We start from the raw sequence: 17365 nt of genomic DNA, 5'->3' as shown, positions 1-17365 counted from the left end.
AGTCTGGGGTGCATGGATGAAACAGTTTCTCCTATTCTCCCCATCTCCACAAGTAAATGAGCCTTTACCCAACAGATCTGAAGCAGAGGGGGAGGAAAGTCTTCCTCCAAAACCTTCTCAAACTGCAAAGACTGCAGTGGCTTTGTTGCCATGGCTGGAGCTGGGTTATACTCCTTTATTTACATCCTGTATAGGAGAGCTATAACAAAACAACTGGCTAAGCATTGTCTAACTCTAGCATGAAGGGAGCCAGCCCACTGTATGAGTGGTGTAACATCAGCTTAGTGTTGTCCTGTTATTAATAACTAGCAGATATAGCAGATGAACAGAGAGAAAACACAATCAGGATTACTACAGAGTAACTAAAGCTTCTTACTGACACTGCTGTGAGTTGGCTTATGATCCTCACTGCTGTAGTTCAACAGAATTGTTCTCTTTGCACCAGAGAAAGTATCAGTTGGCTTTAAAGCTGTAATCTTAAGACACTTGCTCTACTGCTGCCTGTAATTAGTGTTAAAGGCTTTAATCACAGAAGAAGTCTAAAGTCTTGACAGAGACCAATCTGTCTGTTCTCAAAATGACAAATTTCGTAGTGGTTGGTTCTACCTGTGCCTAAAAATCTTTAGCAGCACTAATGCAACAATTTGGGAAAACTAGCTTCTCTGCTTTTGTGTTCTTTATCTTTTGTCTTCCCAGACATGCAAGACTTCTGTTTACCAAATAGTCTCTACTGGATACTCAGTTTGTTGTAATAATTTTGCTTGTGCTACTGTAGACTGTTCATAAATAAGATGCCTCTTTCAAATGTTTTTATGGTGTATAGTCTCCTGTGTCACAGGCCTTGTTCTGGAATGTGGGACAGTTTAATGGGAAACTTTCAGATTTGTTCTCAGAATCCAAATGACACTTACTAGTTGAATTACTACCAAAAAAAATCATGCAAGCTCATATTATTGGGTTTTATTTTCTAGACATTGTACTTCAAGGGCATTTACAAAAAGGCTGATGTAAGCCTAGTCCTTCTTGTGGCAGAAAGTTCTTCTGGAGGAAATCAATCTCTCTGCATTGGCTAACTTGCTCTAATGAACTTCTCTCTTACCACGCATTATAGAGTAGGGTCACTAGCTAAAATGAGCTATTATGAATACTAGATTCCATAGCTTTCACTAAGGACAAGAATGTCTGTGTTCACAGTGCTGTAATCCAAGTGCTTGGTGGAAAAAACCTAAGTCCAAAAAGACCAACAATTTTCTGTGCTGCCAACAGAATATATACATTCTCGTCTCATACTTAGGGTTTTTCCCCAAATGTTGGTTCTATGACTTTGTAAGTCTGTCTTAGTCATCTTCACTGAGATGCTGACGTCTTCTTAATGTGCAATCTTTCGGTCAAGTTTACCTGGATCTTAGTGGCATTATTTCATATGGTTGTTCTAAAGAAGCATTGCAACTCCTGGAAACGCACCAGCTCAAAAGCTTTTCTTTTTTTTTTTTTTTTTTTTTTTTCCTGACTGATAAGCCATGCAGTTTGCTTGAATTGCCTATATAATACTTTATTTCCCCATCTTACGAATCAATGCATAATTTAAGTTCTACAAGAGGTCATAATTCAGTACCCTTTGATGTCAGTAGACCCTAGATCAGACTCCACTAATTCTATTTGAGTGATTACTGTGAGAACTACTCTGTTCTGAAAATAAAATTTTAAAAGCAGGGTTTGTATTTTTTATGAAATCAAGCAGTGTGTGGCACAACATGAACATGTGAATGTAAGTTTCAGACTTTTCACATTTTGATTGATTAGGACCTTTGCACATGGACGGTTTCAGGTGTCACCTGAAGACTTGGGGGTTGGGAGTGGGACAGGAAATTGTTGTAAGATTACAACCATAAAACTGTAGTGTCTGATGACTGCAGGGAAGCTGACAACTACATGGGACTTCTGCTGGGTAACAGGCATGATACCATTTCTGCCAAAACAGAGCTGTTTTGGGGCATTCGACATCTGTTCATTCTGCTTTAATAGAGGCTACTTTATAGCCTGTATCTACATGCACTGGAAGATGTAGAATTAAATGTTTTTAAATGGCACTTCAAAAGTTTGCCTTCATACTGGCTTTATTTACTTATTCATTGATACCAAAGTTTGGTAATAAGGATCAAGCTTTTCATTTTTGCTAGGGGTCTGACCAAGGTCCATCCAATCAAGATCAGGCATTATCTGCCCAACAAGCTGCTGTAATTAACCTGACTGGAGTAGGGAATTTTATGCAACCTCAAGCCACAGGTACGTGCTTGCTGAGCCTCCTTTTGTAGTTAAGTGTGTATGTTGATAAATTCACACTGAAATGAAGTTTGGTCTTAAAGAAGTCTTACATTAGATCAGAACAATTTACTATTTATTATCAGCACATGAATTATACAAGAAATACTAGACTTTCAAAGCATGCACTGTTCTGCTTTGTTTGGCAGTTAAGTGTAGTAAATTGATAATATCACATGAAAGTAAGTCACACTTGGTACAAAAAGAAAATACAGGGAACTTCCATGCCAGACTTCATTGAGGAATGTTTCTTTAACTGTGCTTAACATCCAGTACGAGAAACCTCTTTGTGTCTCCACAAGCGCTTCATAATCTAATTATGTTCTAACTAACAGAGTATGTATATCACATATACTTTATTCTGCACTGTTTCCAATTTGACTCTGAAACTAATTCTATTGATCCCCCTTTTCTGTTACACTCTGTTCCTATGTCTTCCTTCCCCGACCCTGACAAACTCGACCTGACCTCTTTGACCTGCCTGCTTTCCCCTTCTCCTTTCTTAGTGCTGTCTCAGCTTGGCTCTGCCGTGAACAGACCTGGGCAAAGCCTTCCTCAGCAGAGACTCCAGCTCTCTTCTGCCTTACAACAGCAACAACAACAAGCCTTGCAGCAGCAGCAGCAACAGATACAAGTAATCCAGCAACTTCACTCTGACTGTTTAAAAAAAAACCAAACCCTACAAAATCTAAAAATACAATTCTTAGCTCCAAAACCAAAAATCTTGCCTTTTTTTTTTTTTAAACTAATGTCTTTATGGTCTCGCAAATGAAAAAACCATGAATTTGGCAAACTATATCATGAAAGATTTAAAATCTGTGGTTCTCTCAGCTTGGAGCACTGAATTTATTTTTATTCCCTTAAGCCATCCACCTTCCTGATATGCTAACATTCAAGGAGTGCTTGTGGCACATAACTAAATAAGCTCTGCCAGGTGCCAATAGATTTCAAAATAGCATGAATGTAAGCACCTGTGTAGCACTGCTACAGTCAGTACATGGAAGCAACAGCTCTGGCAAAGCATTCCTTCAGCATTCTGTCATTCAGATGCTTTATGAAAATATTTTAATAATTTTTTAGCACACAGTCTCCTCTTTGTGATACATACAGAAAATACATACAATGCATACACTGAGAAGGTACTACGTTAAAAATGTACTATGTAACGCAAACATTCACTGAAGTTGCTGAGTTACTGCAGTTACTGCAATGGAGAGAAAGGGCAAAGAAACAAAGCTGTCCAAGTACATGTGTAAAGTGTTAGATATGCCCTCAGCAGGCTTCTGTGCCACTGGTGCTGCTTGACTGTACTCATTGCCCCAGTACATGGTGTATTCCTTTTGTCAACCCAGTGCTTCCTCATTTTTTTCTTTTTTTTTTTTTTTTTCCTCCTCACCTTCTTCTCATTCTTCCTGATGTGAAACACAGCTTTATAGTCAACACTAACAAGCTTTTTCTCCCCCTTCTCCTTCATGGCAGCAGTTGCGATTCTTGCAGCATCAAATGGCTATGGCAGCAGCAGCAGCACAAGCAGCTCACCTGCATCATCAACACCATTCAGGCAGCCACTCAAAAAGTAAAAGGAAAAGAGGCACACCGGCCCCTCCACAATCCTGAGATTTGCTCCCCACCCCCAATAAAAAATTGATTCAGAGGGGATTTTTTTTTTTTTTCAGATTAAAAAGGAGAAAGCTTAAAATCAAATCAGTGTTTTATATTACTGGTGGGAAAATGAACTTTTGACGTTACACTGAAATAAATGAACTGTTTTTGGAAGCCAACCCTACGGAACTTAGATTTCATCTATAAAGCAGCTAGGGTCTGGTTTCCTTAAGTCACTTAATTTTTTAACAGAATGTTTTATCTTGTATTTTTTACCACTCAGCAGCATTGTACATAGTATAAGGGTGAAACACATTTTAGAAAAAATGAACTTTGTAAATGTAGTATTGGTATTTGTTTATTTAGTATAAAAGGTTTGTGAACACTGTAACAAATACAATTTTTACAAATCCATTTTTGAAAAGATCTCTCCTTTTGTTCACTTGGGCTTTATACTTTTTATTACTTTGTCTATCAGCTTCTTTACTTCTTTGTGTCTTGTAATTGCTCTGGTGATACAGTCCTGAAGCTTGGCTCCTGTAAGAGGACTTCCACCTAAAAATTAAAGGGAACAATTTGATTTTCTACTTATACTTCAGTTATGTATCTCTAAATGTGTTTTCCAAATGAGACTATTAAGTAATACAGTAATTCTCATGACCGACAACTTTCACCTGGGGAGCATACAGCTTCCCCAACTCTAGCCTCAGGCAAAGTAAACAGAAATAAAGTAGAGGTATAACGGGAGACGTGTTCAAAATCTGTCCTGTGCTGTACGTAGGTCAAGCTGTGACTTTTTTGAACTTCAGTCATGCCACCTTTTTGAAAACAAATTTCAAGAGCAAATCATTTAATAAGTGCTCAAGCAGATGGTCTGTTATCATAGAGCACCCCCATTTTAGAAAGAAAAGCAGGTACATAACATCTAGGTCAAGAAAAGATTATCATCTCCACCAGTTCCTGTGTAATAAACTTGGAAGTACCTGGTTTATGGACAGAACATAGTCTGCCTTCATCATCAGTTACAATAGTTACTGTTCCAGTTGCTAAGTCTTCTTCTTCAGCAGTTGGATCAACAATGAGTAATGTGCTTGTGAAAGAAAAACATATGCAGACATGTTAGTGTACATTGCCCCATTAATGTTATGTGTATTTTGCAATAATGTTAATTTTTACTGTAGTCTTCCAAAATACTTGTAGGTGGATTTAGCGCTCGGGCTTATATGTTTTCTTACCAAAATGCACTGATTTAAAAAAAGAACAAACCAAAGATGTGGGAGATTCCACATATTCAAGTGCATATGTCTGTTAAAATACTAGCTGTTGAAAATACAGCTTTATGCCTAAATTTCATAGATTTGTGACACCTGTGTATTGCAGGAAAATGCCATTAAACTGCCATTTGCAGTATGCAGTCACTTATTTCATAGTTACGCAAATGGCATTGGTTTTAGGTGTAGGCTGCACTAATCTCTACCAGCCCTTAAGGCAAAACTTATTTCCAATGGTAAATTCACCAAAGTAGTTCTCGGTTTCTTGTCAGAGAACTCTTACCACCACTCAGACTGGGAATAGTTCAAAAATGAATTTACTGGATTCCTTAAGGCAGCCAAAATAAGCTGTCATACATCACACGAGGCACATCATTAAAAGAGATTAAACACTGTTGGTTTTGAACTGTTTAATTAAGTTAAAAATAGAGCAAACCAAAGGGGGAAAAAAAAATAGGATCTAAACTATAAGCCAACTTTGCACCACAAGAAAAACTTGAACTTAAAAAAAGCTGAACAACCACCGTTCAGCCTTACTTTCTTTAAAAAATAATGAAAAAAAAATCACTACCATTACAAACACTTGGGTGAAGTGCAGGTATCGTGACAGGAAAGACTTTAGCTGAAGTCTTCATGAAGCCTCAGTTTACACTGGTAAACTAAGATTTAGTATTGATGTAATCAAACTCAATTTAGCAGCTGGAGTACACCTATGCTAAGTGACATTTGTGACAAGTTTGGGGGGGAAGTCAGTAGCAAGCCTACAGGAGCTGATTACACAAAATAGATGGAAGGGTAACAGAATTTTTCAATTTGAACTCATATGCAACGCATAATTAAAGGTTTCCTGGGTAATTTAAAACTTCACCAATATTTTCAGATTGCCATTTAATAGCAATAGTGTGATGAAAACATAAGTCCTTAGCTACGCTACTCAAAAATACTGCTTTATTAATTCTACCTACATGCACTGTGCAGCCTCAGCCCTTTGCATGACACAGGGAACTGGCACACGTGGCGAGTTCAATGCATCAGACTTATTATTTACAGGTTGACTCCACAGGAGCCAGCTGTGGAGCTGCACAGTGCTCCGCACCAGTGTTCCTCGCCCACAGCCACACTACCCAGCAACCCACAAGTTTTATTTATTCCAGGAGGGCTTTTACGCAGAAGAAGAATCTCTCTGGAAGCCAGAGTATGTAAAGCATATTACTTAGAGGGCTGTGTCAACAGCTGTAGAAAAACTAATAAGCCAGAATTAAAACAAAAGAAACCCAAACCATGCAACACAGGCATGCACCCCCTCAATATTCAGTTTTAGGAGCTAAATGGAGACTTAAGTCACTTGTTTGAGGCAACAGTCAGTTTCAGTGAAGGGAACAGAGCCCAACATACTGTCACTGAAAGCTTTCTTCCAAAGGCAACTTTCTTGTCTATTGGTAAGTATGTGTGATTTGTGTGCAAATAATATCCTACTGACAACTGTCTACCCATCATGCTATCCAAACTCTCACTTTCAGTCTACATGAAATTTCAGACCCACCAGAACTGGTATTAAAGCAATTAACAGAAGCACTCTAAAGTACTGATAACTTTCCGCTTTGACTCATTTTCGTAATCACTTGGTCGACATTTGCGTTTAGTGCTCCTCCTACCCCATCTCATATTTGAATGAAAGCGCCTGTTAATCATTTCTGCAAATACAGATTAATGTGCCATAAACCCCTGATGTCTCTAAATATACCTAAATCTTAAATCAGATTCATAGCACAGTCAGCATCATCTTATTTGTCATTTTCTACTTTTCAAATGGATACCACCATAAATAACTGCATTTCTTACAAACAGCAGCAGAACACATACTTAACATACTTGGACTAATGAAGAGCCAGGGAACAATTTCAGGGGAGGAGTCAAGTTATCAGATGTGATTATTTTGAATTCTCCTAATCAGATTCTTTACCTACATGAACAATGACTTAAGAGTGCTGGTCACGCTTCACCTTGGGTAAATAAGTTTTCAGTTATCCAGAGGTTCTGTTGTTCTAACCGGACCATTACTTCTTACTTTCTCTGTTGACTAAATCCTTGGTCTAAGCTGTTCAAAAACTACCATCTTTTATATCAGTTATTTACATAAGCTTCTAAAACATTAATTGCATTGGTAACATTCTTTCATCTCAAAGATACTGCAAAAACATAAAACAATACCTATTCCCGTACTTTTAAGCATATCTCTTAGGTTGGGAACCAGTTCTGCTTTAAGTCACAGGAAGAAGTTGGACAGACCTCATTTTGTTCTGCGTACTCATTCATACCACAGAACTACAGGTCAGTTCAACAAGAGAGGCCGCGGATTTAAGATCAAGTGAAACAGCACTGCCGGAGACCGCATGCTCTTCACTAGCAAAAGTGCATAAGAAGTGCAGAAACATCATTGGTAGCATCCTCTGTCTTTCACCTCTTTTACATACACGGTTGTTTTCATAAGTACAAAATGGTTACGAACTTACTCATCAAATATAGCAAATGATGTGGCAACTGGGTGCTTTCTGATAATCAAAGGGTTCTTCTGTTTTAAATTAACTTCTGATAAACCAGTTTCTTCATTTATAGTAACTGATGGCAATTGTACTGAAGAGATGAAAAAATGACAATGGTATAATATTAAACATTGCTGGTTTTAGTAGGCCTAGAGATGTCCAAGACTACTGAAATATTTAAGCTGTTCTTTTAAGCCACTGAAAATCGATCAGAATAGAGTTTTGGCTACATTACTGGTGTTCTGTTCAAAAAAATTCTTGAATTCAAGGAAAGCGTTTAGCTTAGAACTACCCGTTCAAGGAAGTATTTAATTTTTCTCCTCAAAGTAACATTCTTCCTTACACAGAAGCATTTTCTGCTTCCAAAATGCCATACAATTACAATACTTTAGAGTCATATTTAACAAAAAGTATTTTTTCCCCCAAAAGCCTACTGGACATAAAAACCAGGAATATAGTCTCATCTCATGAATTTTATATATCCATAGAAACGGTGCAACCTGATCTTCAGATAACTCTTGCTCTGACAACTCATACAGTGTTGGAGACACGAAAATCAAGAGCAAAGTAGCTGTAGGAATTCAAAGGCAAGCAATTCACAGTTAGAAACGGAGGCCTTGCTGTAAGCTTCCCTTTATACCACCTCCTACGTGCATTTATAACCCACATATCTGTGAATAATCAATCCATATGTTGCATGCATGAAAACAGTTTTTTCAAACTATAATGCATTAAGCTAGGAATATTCTGTTGTGACAAATAAGCAAAGCCCCCAACAACTTATTCTGCCTACACAAAATGCATTAACAAGGTAAGAACCTGATCTAGACAGTAAAGTTGTTTATAACCACTGATGAAAGATTCACACAGAAGAACGCATGGCAGAATAGCTATTAGTCTTATAAGAGAGCAGTAATACGCATACAAAAAGATCCTACTCCCCAGGTGTTGCACATCTATGGCATCCATACCATCATTTCCACTTTGTATTTGTGTTTCAGTAATTTAGCATTCAAATGACAGGAAACAAGCAGTCTTAAGGAATTGTGAACCAGTTACCTATTCATCGTGATTCAAAATTAACATTTCTCCAAGCAATGCTAATCAGAGTGTGTCTCTTGCTCCAGAGAAGACTTACCATTTTTTAATGCTGCTAACAAAGCAAAGGTACTGGCATCCAAAATGTTTCCATCATAGTCCAGACATATGATATCACAGTATAACACCCAAGCAAGCTATCAAAAAAGGTTTGCACATGTGAGATATTACAGCAGCTAAGCAAATGGTGCAATATCTAAGAAAGTGCTGGGCACATGAACAAAGATACCTATTTCTATCATATGATTTTTACACTTCAGATGTAAACCAAGCTATGAAGACCAAAAAGCAAAAACAACAAAACGACCTATAACCCCAAATACCTTCTTCAATGTCTCAACACTGTGATCCTGTTAGTATCTCCATCTTCATTTTGAGATACAACTTACCTTGCCGTTTGCAATACATAGATCTTCTTTCGCTATTATCTGTGAACTAAAATAAAATGAGAGAGTAAACCAGGAAATAGAAAATTGTCTTGCAGAGTTGTTTGTGTTTTAAATGCATTAAGGTGATTCTTACTTTTCAATCACATCTGCAATGAACTGGCTTGCTGCTTGAGCCTCTTCACCAGGTGGTCCAGAGCGAAACCTCATTGAACAGAGGGATGGCAGTTCTACATTTGGAACTAGGCAGCAAGAATCATTAGTCATAAACTAAAGAAAGCAGGCAATGGGATATCAAAAATAGAAATAAAACAATACACACTCTTAATACCATTTTATGTACTTCAAATGAAAGGCAAGACCAAGAATTTTTCAGTCAAGCCTTCCTACTTCTCCCCTCAAAAATAAAGTCGTGCATGAGTTTGTATTAGAGAACTTGTAGTACTCTGTACTCGGAAACTATATATTCCATGGAGAAGCACATACTCCTAACTACCATTTTCTGTTTGTAATCCTGCCATGATATCCTGACCCTAAAAAAACTCTTCTTTAAGTGTTAAGCATTCTTAAGTAGATCAAGAAACAACAGCATTCTCATCCCACTGCCTGATTTTACTGGTATGCTATCTGCTTTTCATCAACCATTAAAACCTGACAGTTTAGACTTGAAGCAAAAACACGCATAAACATTTGTGAAAAAAAACCTAAGCATAATCAAGTTCACTGAAAACAACATACTTTGGAGATGCCTTATAAAAAGGGGATTTAGTCTAAGCTCTCACTTCCACGGAATTATTTTATTTCAAAAGAAACTCCAAACAGGAGTGAGGATGTACCCCTGGGACTTCTACAGTTCTCCGGGAAACAAACAGGGTTTATTTCACTGTTTTTAAGAGTTAATTTTTTTGCCTACTAGGACTTCAAAACAAAAGTTAATGTGCCTTTGCACAACCTTGCATGCCACAATCTTTTATAGACAAACTACCTTCCCCCTCTTAGCATACATACTTTCCCCTGCTGCAGGTTTGTTTTCAGCCTGGCCCGGAATCAGTGATAAGAAGGTAGCTTTACATGGAAAATTCGCAAGCAGAGCAGGGGGAACTGTGAAATTTCTGAAGTACCACTTCCTATATGTCAATTTGGAAACCGATTTTAAGGGAAGTAACACAATTTTACCCAAATTCATTCTTTTAAGAAGTCTTTACAACGCATTCAAACTGTCCCATCATTACAGCCTTTTAGCTGAAGCAATACAAGATCTGACTAAGATCCATACTGAAAAGCTTACCAATATATCCCTTATTAGCAGAATCTACTGCGGGTGCAGCAAGTTCCTGGAGAAAAGACAAAAATGAAGAGCTGAATATTGTACAAAAAGATTTTCCAGCTATTCTATATACGAATGGTCATTTTCTTCCCAGTTATCAATACAATGAGATTTACAAGAGCCATTTTTAATCAGTCCCTGTCTGTATTTTTCCTATGGGAAAACTCAATACAGGGACATGAAGTGATTTGTCTCATAGTTCGTGGCAGGCCAGCAGTGAAGTTGAGGCTACAAGGCACTTAATAGTCCAGCCAACTAATTACCAATGCACTTATTGATCAATATTCAGTAACTCTTCAATTATACAGCTTTTATCTAGAAATAACAAAGACTATTTTTGTACGTATCTTTCCCCATACACAATACACACCACAAAAATACATGTTCTGAGACTATACAAGTAGGATTAGACAATTAAATTATGTCACGTCTGAAAGTAACTCAGATGAAAGACTGTAATTGTGTCTGACTGACATATTACTGTAACTCTGCAGGAGAATCATTCTAAACATGAATGCACAAGTTCAGCTAACAGCTAAGTTAAAATAAAAACCAACCATACCGCTTTAACTCCACAAATCACTGTAGTATTTCCTAACTTCACCAGGGCAGAACCATCTGCAGTTGTAATTGAACCTGAAGAGAGAAAGTGCTGTTCAATAAAATCTATTTTTCCATTCAAAGGGCCTCAATTAACATCCACCTTCACAAGTGTTTACTTTCCATCATTTTATACTAAACACAGGCTAAGCAAAGTCTCAATGAATCCAGGGTGGGAACAGAATCTCTGTATTAAACAGTCAATCACACAGAATGGTTGAGGCTGGAAGGGACTTGCTGGAGGTCATCTGGTCCAACGCCCCTGCTCAAGCAGGGCCACCTAGAGCCAGTTGCCCAGGACTGTATCCAGACAGCTTTTTAATATCTCCAAGGATGGAGACTCCACAATGTCTCTGGGCAAGCTGTGCTAGTGCTTGGTCACCCTCACAGTAAAAAAGTGTTTCCTCATGTTCACAGGCAACCCCATTTCAGTTTGTGCCCATTGTCTTGTGTCCTCTCACTGGGCACTACTGAAAAGAGCCTGGCTCCATCCTCTTTGCACCCTTCCTTGAGGTATTTATATACGTTGATAAAATCCCCCCTCAGCCTTCTCTTCTCCAGGCTGAACAGTCCCAGCTCTCTCAGCCTTTCCTCACTGGAGAGATGCTCCAGTCCCTGTGTCATCTTCATGGCCCTTTGTTGGACTCTCTCCAATATGTCCATGCCTCTCTTGTACCGGGGAGCCCAGAACTGGACACAACGCTCAGGTATGGCCTCACCAGTGTTGAATAAAGGAGAAGGATCACCTCCCTCGACCTGCTGGCAATACTTTGCCTAATGCAGCCCAGGATAACATTGACCTTCTTTGCAGCAAGGGCATGTTGCTGCTTCATGTTCAACTTGGTGTCCACCAGGACACCTAGGTCATTTTCTGCCAAGCTGCTTTCCAGCTGGGTGGCCCCCAGCATATACTGGTGCCTGGGGTTGTTCCTCCCCAGGTGCAGGACTTTGTGCTTCTCCTTGTTGAATTTCATGAGGTTCCTGTCAGCCCATTTCTCCAGCCTGTTGAGGCCCCTCTGGCCTATCAGCCACTCCTCCCAGTTCGGTGTCATCTGCAAACTTGCTGAGGGTACACCTTGCCCCATCATCCAGATCATTAATGAACATGTTGAATAGGACTGAACCCTATATTGATCCCTGGTGTACTTTTTTAAACCAGAAATCATAGATGGTTACTGTAAGCCCACCTTCTGGCTGACTTACAGCCAGACCTAATGAAAGGCAGTGCTGTACAATGGAAGAGACCTGCAGTATCAAGTTTGAGCAATAATCAGCAACTATTCCACTGTTGGTGGTACGCTAACCTGTATTTTACTTTTAGAAATTACGAGGTGTAAGAAAGGCAGGTAAGGTGCTGCTGCTCACTGCATAAGAGGTATCTTGCCTCTGCTTGAGACAGTTCCTCATCAAGCTTAGAACAGAGCAGAAGCCAGGAGTCACTGCCTCTTTCAAGATGCTAGGGCATCAATTTTGCGCTGGTCAGTATACGCCTAGACACTGCCTTCAGCATCTATAACATATGCTGCTGATCTTAGAAAGAGACAAGCTTCCACAACCACCTAAATTGTGCTGTGCATATCAGCCCAGGAGCAGACTGAATGACAATATGAGATTGAATAACAATGCTCAAATATATTACTGTACCATGTATTCGCTTTAATGCTTGTTGAAACTATAAATAAAAATCCTTCCTCTTTCTTGTTTCAAAATGCAAGCACCAAGAAAACTGATTAGCAAGTCATTAGGGTCACTAACTATTATAATCTGAGATTAATAATACCTCCCCCATTATTATTATTCCAAATAAGCACTTGCCTATGTTGACAGTGGTTGCCCGGAATTCACCTAACTCCCTTCCATCGGGTCGACAGTTCTCTTTCTAAACAAAAATTAAAAGTTCAAATCAGAAAACATATTTTATTAAATAACACACCAATATTTATGCTATACGAGTTCATATAAAACAGTATTCTCTTCTTTTTAGCAGAAATATGCAGTTACAAAAATGCCAGGGAAAACTCGATCACATTCTAGCCAGTTTTTCATCAACTGACATGTAGTTTGTGGTTGTAGGCCCACAAAAAACCTATTTTTTTTAATTTACTATAATTTATTTAGAAAATAAATATAACAACAGATTGATTGTCTCAAGGGTAAGTACTACAGGCTAGATTCAGAATATAATCTAAAAATGAATACTCAATGATACCTTAAAATGAGAGTCTCTACCTGTCTGCATTGTTTAGATTTTGTAGGCAATTCCCCTCCCCCATCCCCACCTAGTGGAGCTCTTTAACATTAATGTTAGAGTGAACTAAAGAAAAAAACCCAAAACACTCCCCCCAAAAAACTCCAACGTTCAAATACTGTCAGTCAGAAGCTGTACAACACCTGAACCTTAAGTTAGAAATTGCACCAATTCACCACCATGTTAGATCTGAATTATTATTCATCACAATTTCAAGCTTCTCAAAAGCAAAGACTTTTCGTTCAATTATGAGAACCAAAACTGACTGCAATAATACTGGACCCATTTCCAAGTCGATACTACCTTAGTAACGGATAGACTAATTTAAGATACCAAAAAGTCAGTGGTTTTCCTTCACAGTTACAGTGAGCATGGTTAGCAGCAATATTCTCTATTACTTATTTTTAGTAGCATCTAAAAGCCTCGTCTGACATAATTTTTTACTAGACACAAACCTGCATCACCGTCTTGGTGAAATTTAACTTGCATTCCTTTCGAGGCCAACAGAAGCATTTACCCATCAAGTTGAACAGGGACGCAACCTGCTGCAGCATCAATGCCACAGACAGATGGAAAAACATGTTCTGAAGACCATGACCATTTTTCTCCTGCTCAGTGAGTTTTTTGTTTTTCCCTTATAGTTTCAGGTTTCCATACAGATGAATTAGAAAAGCAGAAGCAAGCAAGAAAAAATTGATTACAAGCAATTTATACATGCATATCATGTTTTACTCACCAAAAATCTTCTGTAATATTCCAATGGTTCCACCGTTCTAAAACAAATAGAAAGAGAAGTTCACATGCAAGCTCCCAAGTAGGTAAGAGATAGCAAAAAAGATAAGCAAGCATGAACCTACAACAACAAATAATTTGAGAATCAAGATGACCAGCAAAGCTTCTTAGCAATATGGTGACAGAAAGATGAGGAAACTCTAAACTAATCTAAGAAAAAGATGTTTTCCTATATTCACTTCCAAAATGCTTCTTCCTTACAAGGAACCTGCCTGCACATACACCTAACACAAACTACTAGCTTTCACCTCAGTAATCTTGACTATTAGTTTTAATTCAAAAGGAATGTTTATTGAGACAAGGGTGTAGAATGTTTCTGAAGGAATGAAGAAAGGGTAATTTTATTACAGTGTCTGAAATATTTGTTAGTTCAAGGACTGCTTACAGATGTACAAAATGGTTTAAAACAATTTTACAGTCTTGAAATGTTAGTTTTTCTTAGAATCTTTAAGAAAATATAAAATTAATAAATATGCTTCAGGCAGTGCTTCAATTGAGAAATAATTAATGCTTATTATTGATTATATACTACTAACAGCGTTTGTGTACTAGTATTTTAAGCACAGAACATTAAAGTAAAAAAAACTCATAAAAGTGTCATTAATATTTGAACAAAGCCTTCTCAGTTTTGTTAAAATAAGCACTTCGGGGGGGGGGGGGGGGGAAGGATAACTAGAAGAGGCAAGTTTTCCAAACGCAAACTAACATATAGACGTATCACAACTCATGATGGCAGGCATGAATTAACCCCTGTTGGTTCCCCATATGTTGGTCCTGTATTACTGTTTTTTAACCCCAACACATGGCTCGTTCTCTTCCAATTCATGTAAGAGCACTTGCTAAACCTTGTTTCACACATTTAAGCTGTAAATCTGGAAGAAGCAAGGACACTGGAACAGGTTGCCCAGAGAAGTTGTGGATGCCCCATCACTGGAAGTGTTCAAGGTCAGGCTGCACCGGGCTTTAAGCAACCTGACTGAGCAAAAGATGTCCCTGCCCATGGCAGGGGGGTTGGACTAGATGATCACTGAAGGTCCCTTCCAACCCAAACCATTCTACGATTCTAAAAGGAGCAGGAATTCCCTACTGTTCTAAGCTCCTCATAATGCTTCACTAAACTCGTTCTGCCTGTACCTCTTTCCTTCGACACAGAAGGCCGCCCTCCTCCAATTCCAATGCCCCAGGGACCATGGGACAGTTCAGGCTGGCGGGGCCTCTGGAGGGTGTTGGGTCCAACCCCTCACCCAAACCAGGTCCACACAGAGCAGATGTATCGCTCAGGGCCTCGTCCAACTGCACTGACTGTCTCTGAGGATGGAAATACCACAGCCTCCCTGGTTGACCACCGTTCACTATGACTCCCCCCACGCCCCAAGAATCTGCTCAGAATTATTTTTCAACCTATATCCACAGTCTACCTCTTCTGCCTTCTCCACATCCCACCCTGTTGGGTAGCTCAAGGTCCTACTGATCTCTGCGTTTAGCCATACCTTTTTAAGACTGAACAAACCCAGCTCGCTCAGCCCCTCCTCTTACATCTCGGGGCTCCAGCCCCCTCAGCACCCTGGCAGCTCCCCGCTGGACGTGCCTTCACCTGCCCACATCTTTCCTGTACCGGGACACCCCAAAGCAGAGCCGGCACCCCAGGTGCCCAGCACCATGGCCGTGAGGCGTCCTGCGCTGGGGTGTCCAGCAGGAAGCTTCACGGGAAGCCCCCGACACCCACCCGCGACCCAGCGCCGCCGGGCCGCTCCCGCCGCCGGTAACGCGGGGTTACCTCAGCCAAACCCGGCGGCTACCGCAAACCGGGCGGCTGCCGGCTCTGCCGCGCAGATCACGAGGCAGTGGGAAACAGCATCATAAAGAAAATGATAATAGTTAAAGAGAACACACTGGAGCCCTCTCCCTTCCAGGCGCACGCTGCCGAGGACGGCGCAGGGCCGCGGCGGTAAGGCGATAAAGGCCCCAACGGCCACCGCGGCGGCACTGCCTCGGCCCTCTGGAGCGGGCAGAGGGGCGCCCGGCTGCCACAAGGGACGAGGAGCGGGAGGGACGCCCCAGCGCCACGCAAGTCGGGGACAACGGCCGCCAGGCCCGTCACTTACTTGAAAGCCATCGCCATCGCGGAGCCGCTGCCGTCCCGGAAGTGCTGCCGCCTTGTGACCCGGCCGGCCGGAAGCCTTTGCCGGCGGCCTGGCGGCGGCGGTGCCCACTGCGGCTGCAATAGGGGCGGCGGCGCTGGCGAGCCCCTGCCGCTGGGGGACGCCGGCGGCTCCCAGCGCCACTCGCCGGGCGGAGCGGCCCCTCTTGGTGGCGGGCGGGGAGGCGCTCGCTTCCGCATCGCTGTCACTGCGCGATAGGGCGCCGCCCCGCGCCGCTGCCCTCCGCCGGCCGCGGGCTATGGCGCTGCCCCTGCCCCTGCCCGCAGCCGCGGCGGTGCTGGCAGCCCTGGCCGCCCTCCTCCTTGTCCTGGTGAGAGCCGCGCCGCGGTCACCGCGGGCCCGGGGGGGGGACACCTCCAGGGCGGGGGCGATACGTGGGGCCGCCCTGTCCCCGCCCCCGGTGTGTGGGGCAGGGGCGCTTGGCGACCCAGGGTCTGGTGAGGGGGCTTGGGGGCCTGCAGCGGGCCCTGGGACCCCGCCGCGCCCGCGGAGGCGGCAGGGCTGGCCGGGGCTGGCCGGCAGCGGGGGTCGCACCTGCCTCCGTTTCTGCAGCAGCTGGCGGGGCTGCGCTTGTGCGTGGTTTTATGCGGGGAATGTGTCTTCACGAGGCGTGGGGTGAAACGCCTTGCAAACGAGATAAAGGTGGAGCATTTCATTCTTACAGAGCCTCTTGTAGAATATCCTGGTAGAGCGCCTTCCCGGTAACCGCTTGGGAGTCCTGTGTGTTTCCGAGTGACTGAAATACCGTGCAAGTTTGAGAAGCTCAATACCTGGAAAGTTAAATTCTGCTGCCCATCAACACTACCACGTTATATGGTGTTACCAAGTAAAAGTACTCCAAAAACTGAGTTCAACAGATTTATTTTAGCCACGTGTAAAAATGATTAGAGCCTCAGTCTTGCAAGCACATATGGCTGACTGGTCGTGAGTAGTGCCATTGATTTCAGTGCCTCTGTGCAGGATCAGAGGCAACACCAGCTTGTGTGGTACAGATTACTTGGGGAAAGGGCAGTG

At 41.4% G+C, this 17365-nt stretch overlaps 2 protein-coding genes across 8 annotated transcripts in view; one reads left to right on the top strand and one right to left on the bottom strand.

Moving 5' to 3' along the window:
• SUPT20H (SPT20 homolog, SAGA complex component) overlaps positions 1–4338 on the top strand; it is a 35736-nt gene extending 31398 nt beyond the window's left edge. For 5 of the 7 annotated variants that reach the window (XM_050915250.1, XM_050915248.1, XM_050915246.1 and 2 more), the window contains 2 exons: positions 2181–2286; positions 3802–4338. In XM_050915250.1, the coding sequence (XP_050771207.1) occupies positions 2181–2286; positions 3802–3902 (207 nt within the window). In that variant the 3' untranslated portion in view covers positions 3903–4338. The remainder of the gene's footprint in view (positions 1–2180; positions 2287–3801) is intronic. The other 2 variants (XM_050915251.1, XM_050915247.1) reach the window with 1 other exon arrangement.
• Positions 4254–16530, bottom strand: EXOSC8 (exosome component 8). Its single transcript, XM_050915139.1, has 11 exons — positions 16295–16530; positions 14134–14170; positions 12965–13028; positions 11112–11185; positions 10511–10556; positions 9359–9464; positions 9226–9271; positions 8877–8973; positions 7709–7829; positions 4908–5014; positions 4254–4479 (listed from the first exon to the last, which is right to left on the bottom strand). The coding sequence occupies exons 1-11, from the start codon at positions 16528–16530 to the stop codon at positions 4364–4366; spliced, it is 1050 nt and encodes a 349-aa protein (XP_050771096.1). The 3' UTR covers positions 4254–4363.
• Between the last annotated feature and the right edge of the window lie 835 nt (positions 16531–17365).

This window comes from Gymnogyps californianus, chromosome 1 (assembly GCF_018139145.2).
Source record: "Gymnogyps californianus isolate 813 chromosome 1, ASM1813914v2, whole genome shotgun sequence".
Classification (NCBI taxonomy): domain Eukaryota; kingdom Metazoa; phylum Chordata; class Aves; order Accipitriformes; family Cathartidae; genus Gymnogyps; species Gymnogyps californianus.
The sequence above is the reverse complement of the archived record's forward strand: the minus strand, read 5'-3'. Positions and strand labels throughout refer to the sequence as shown.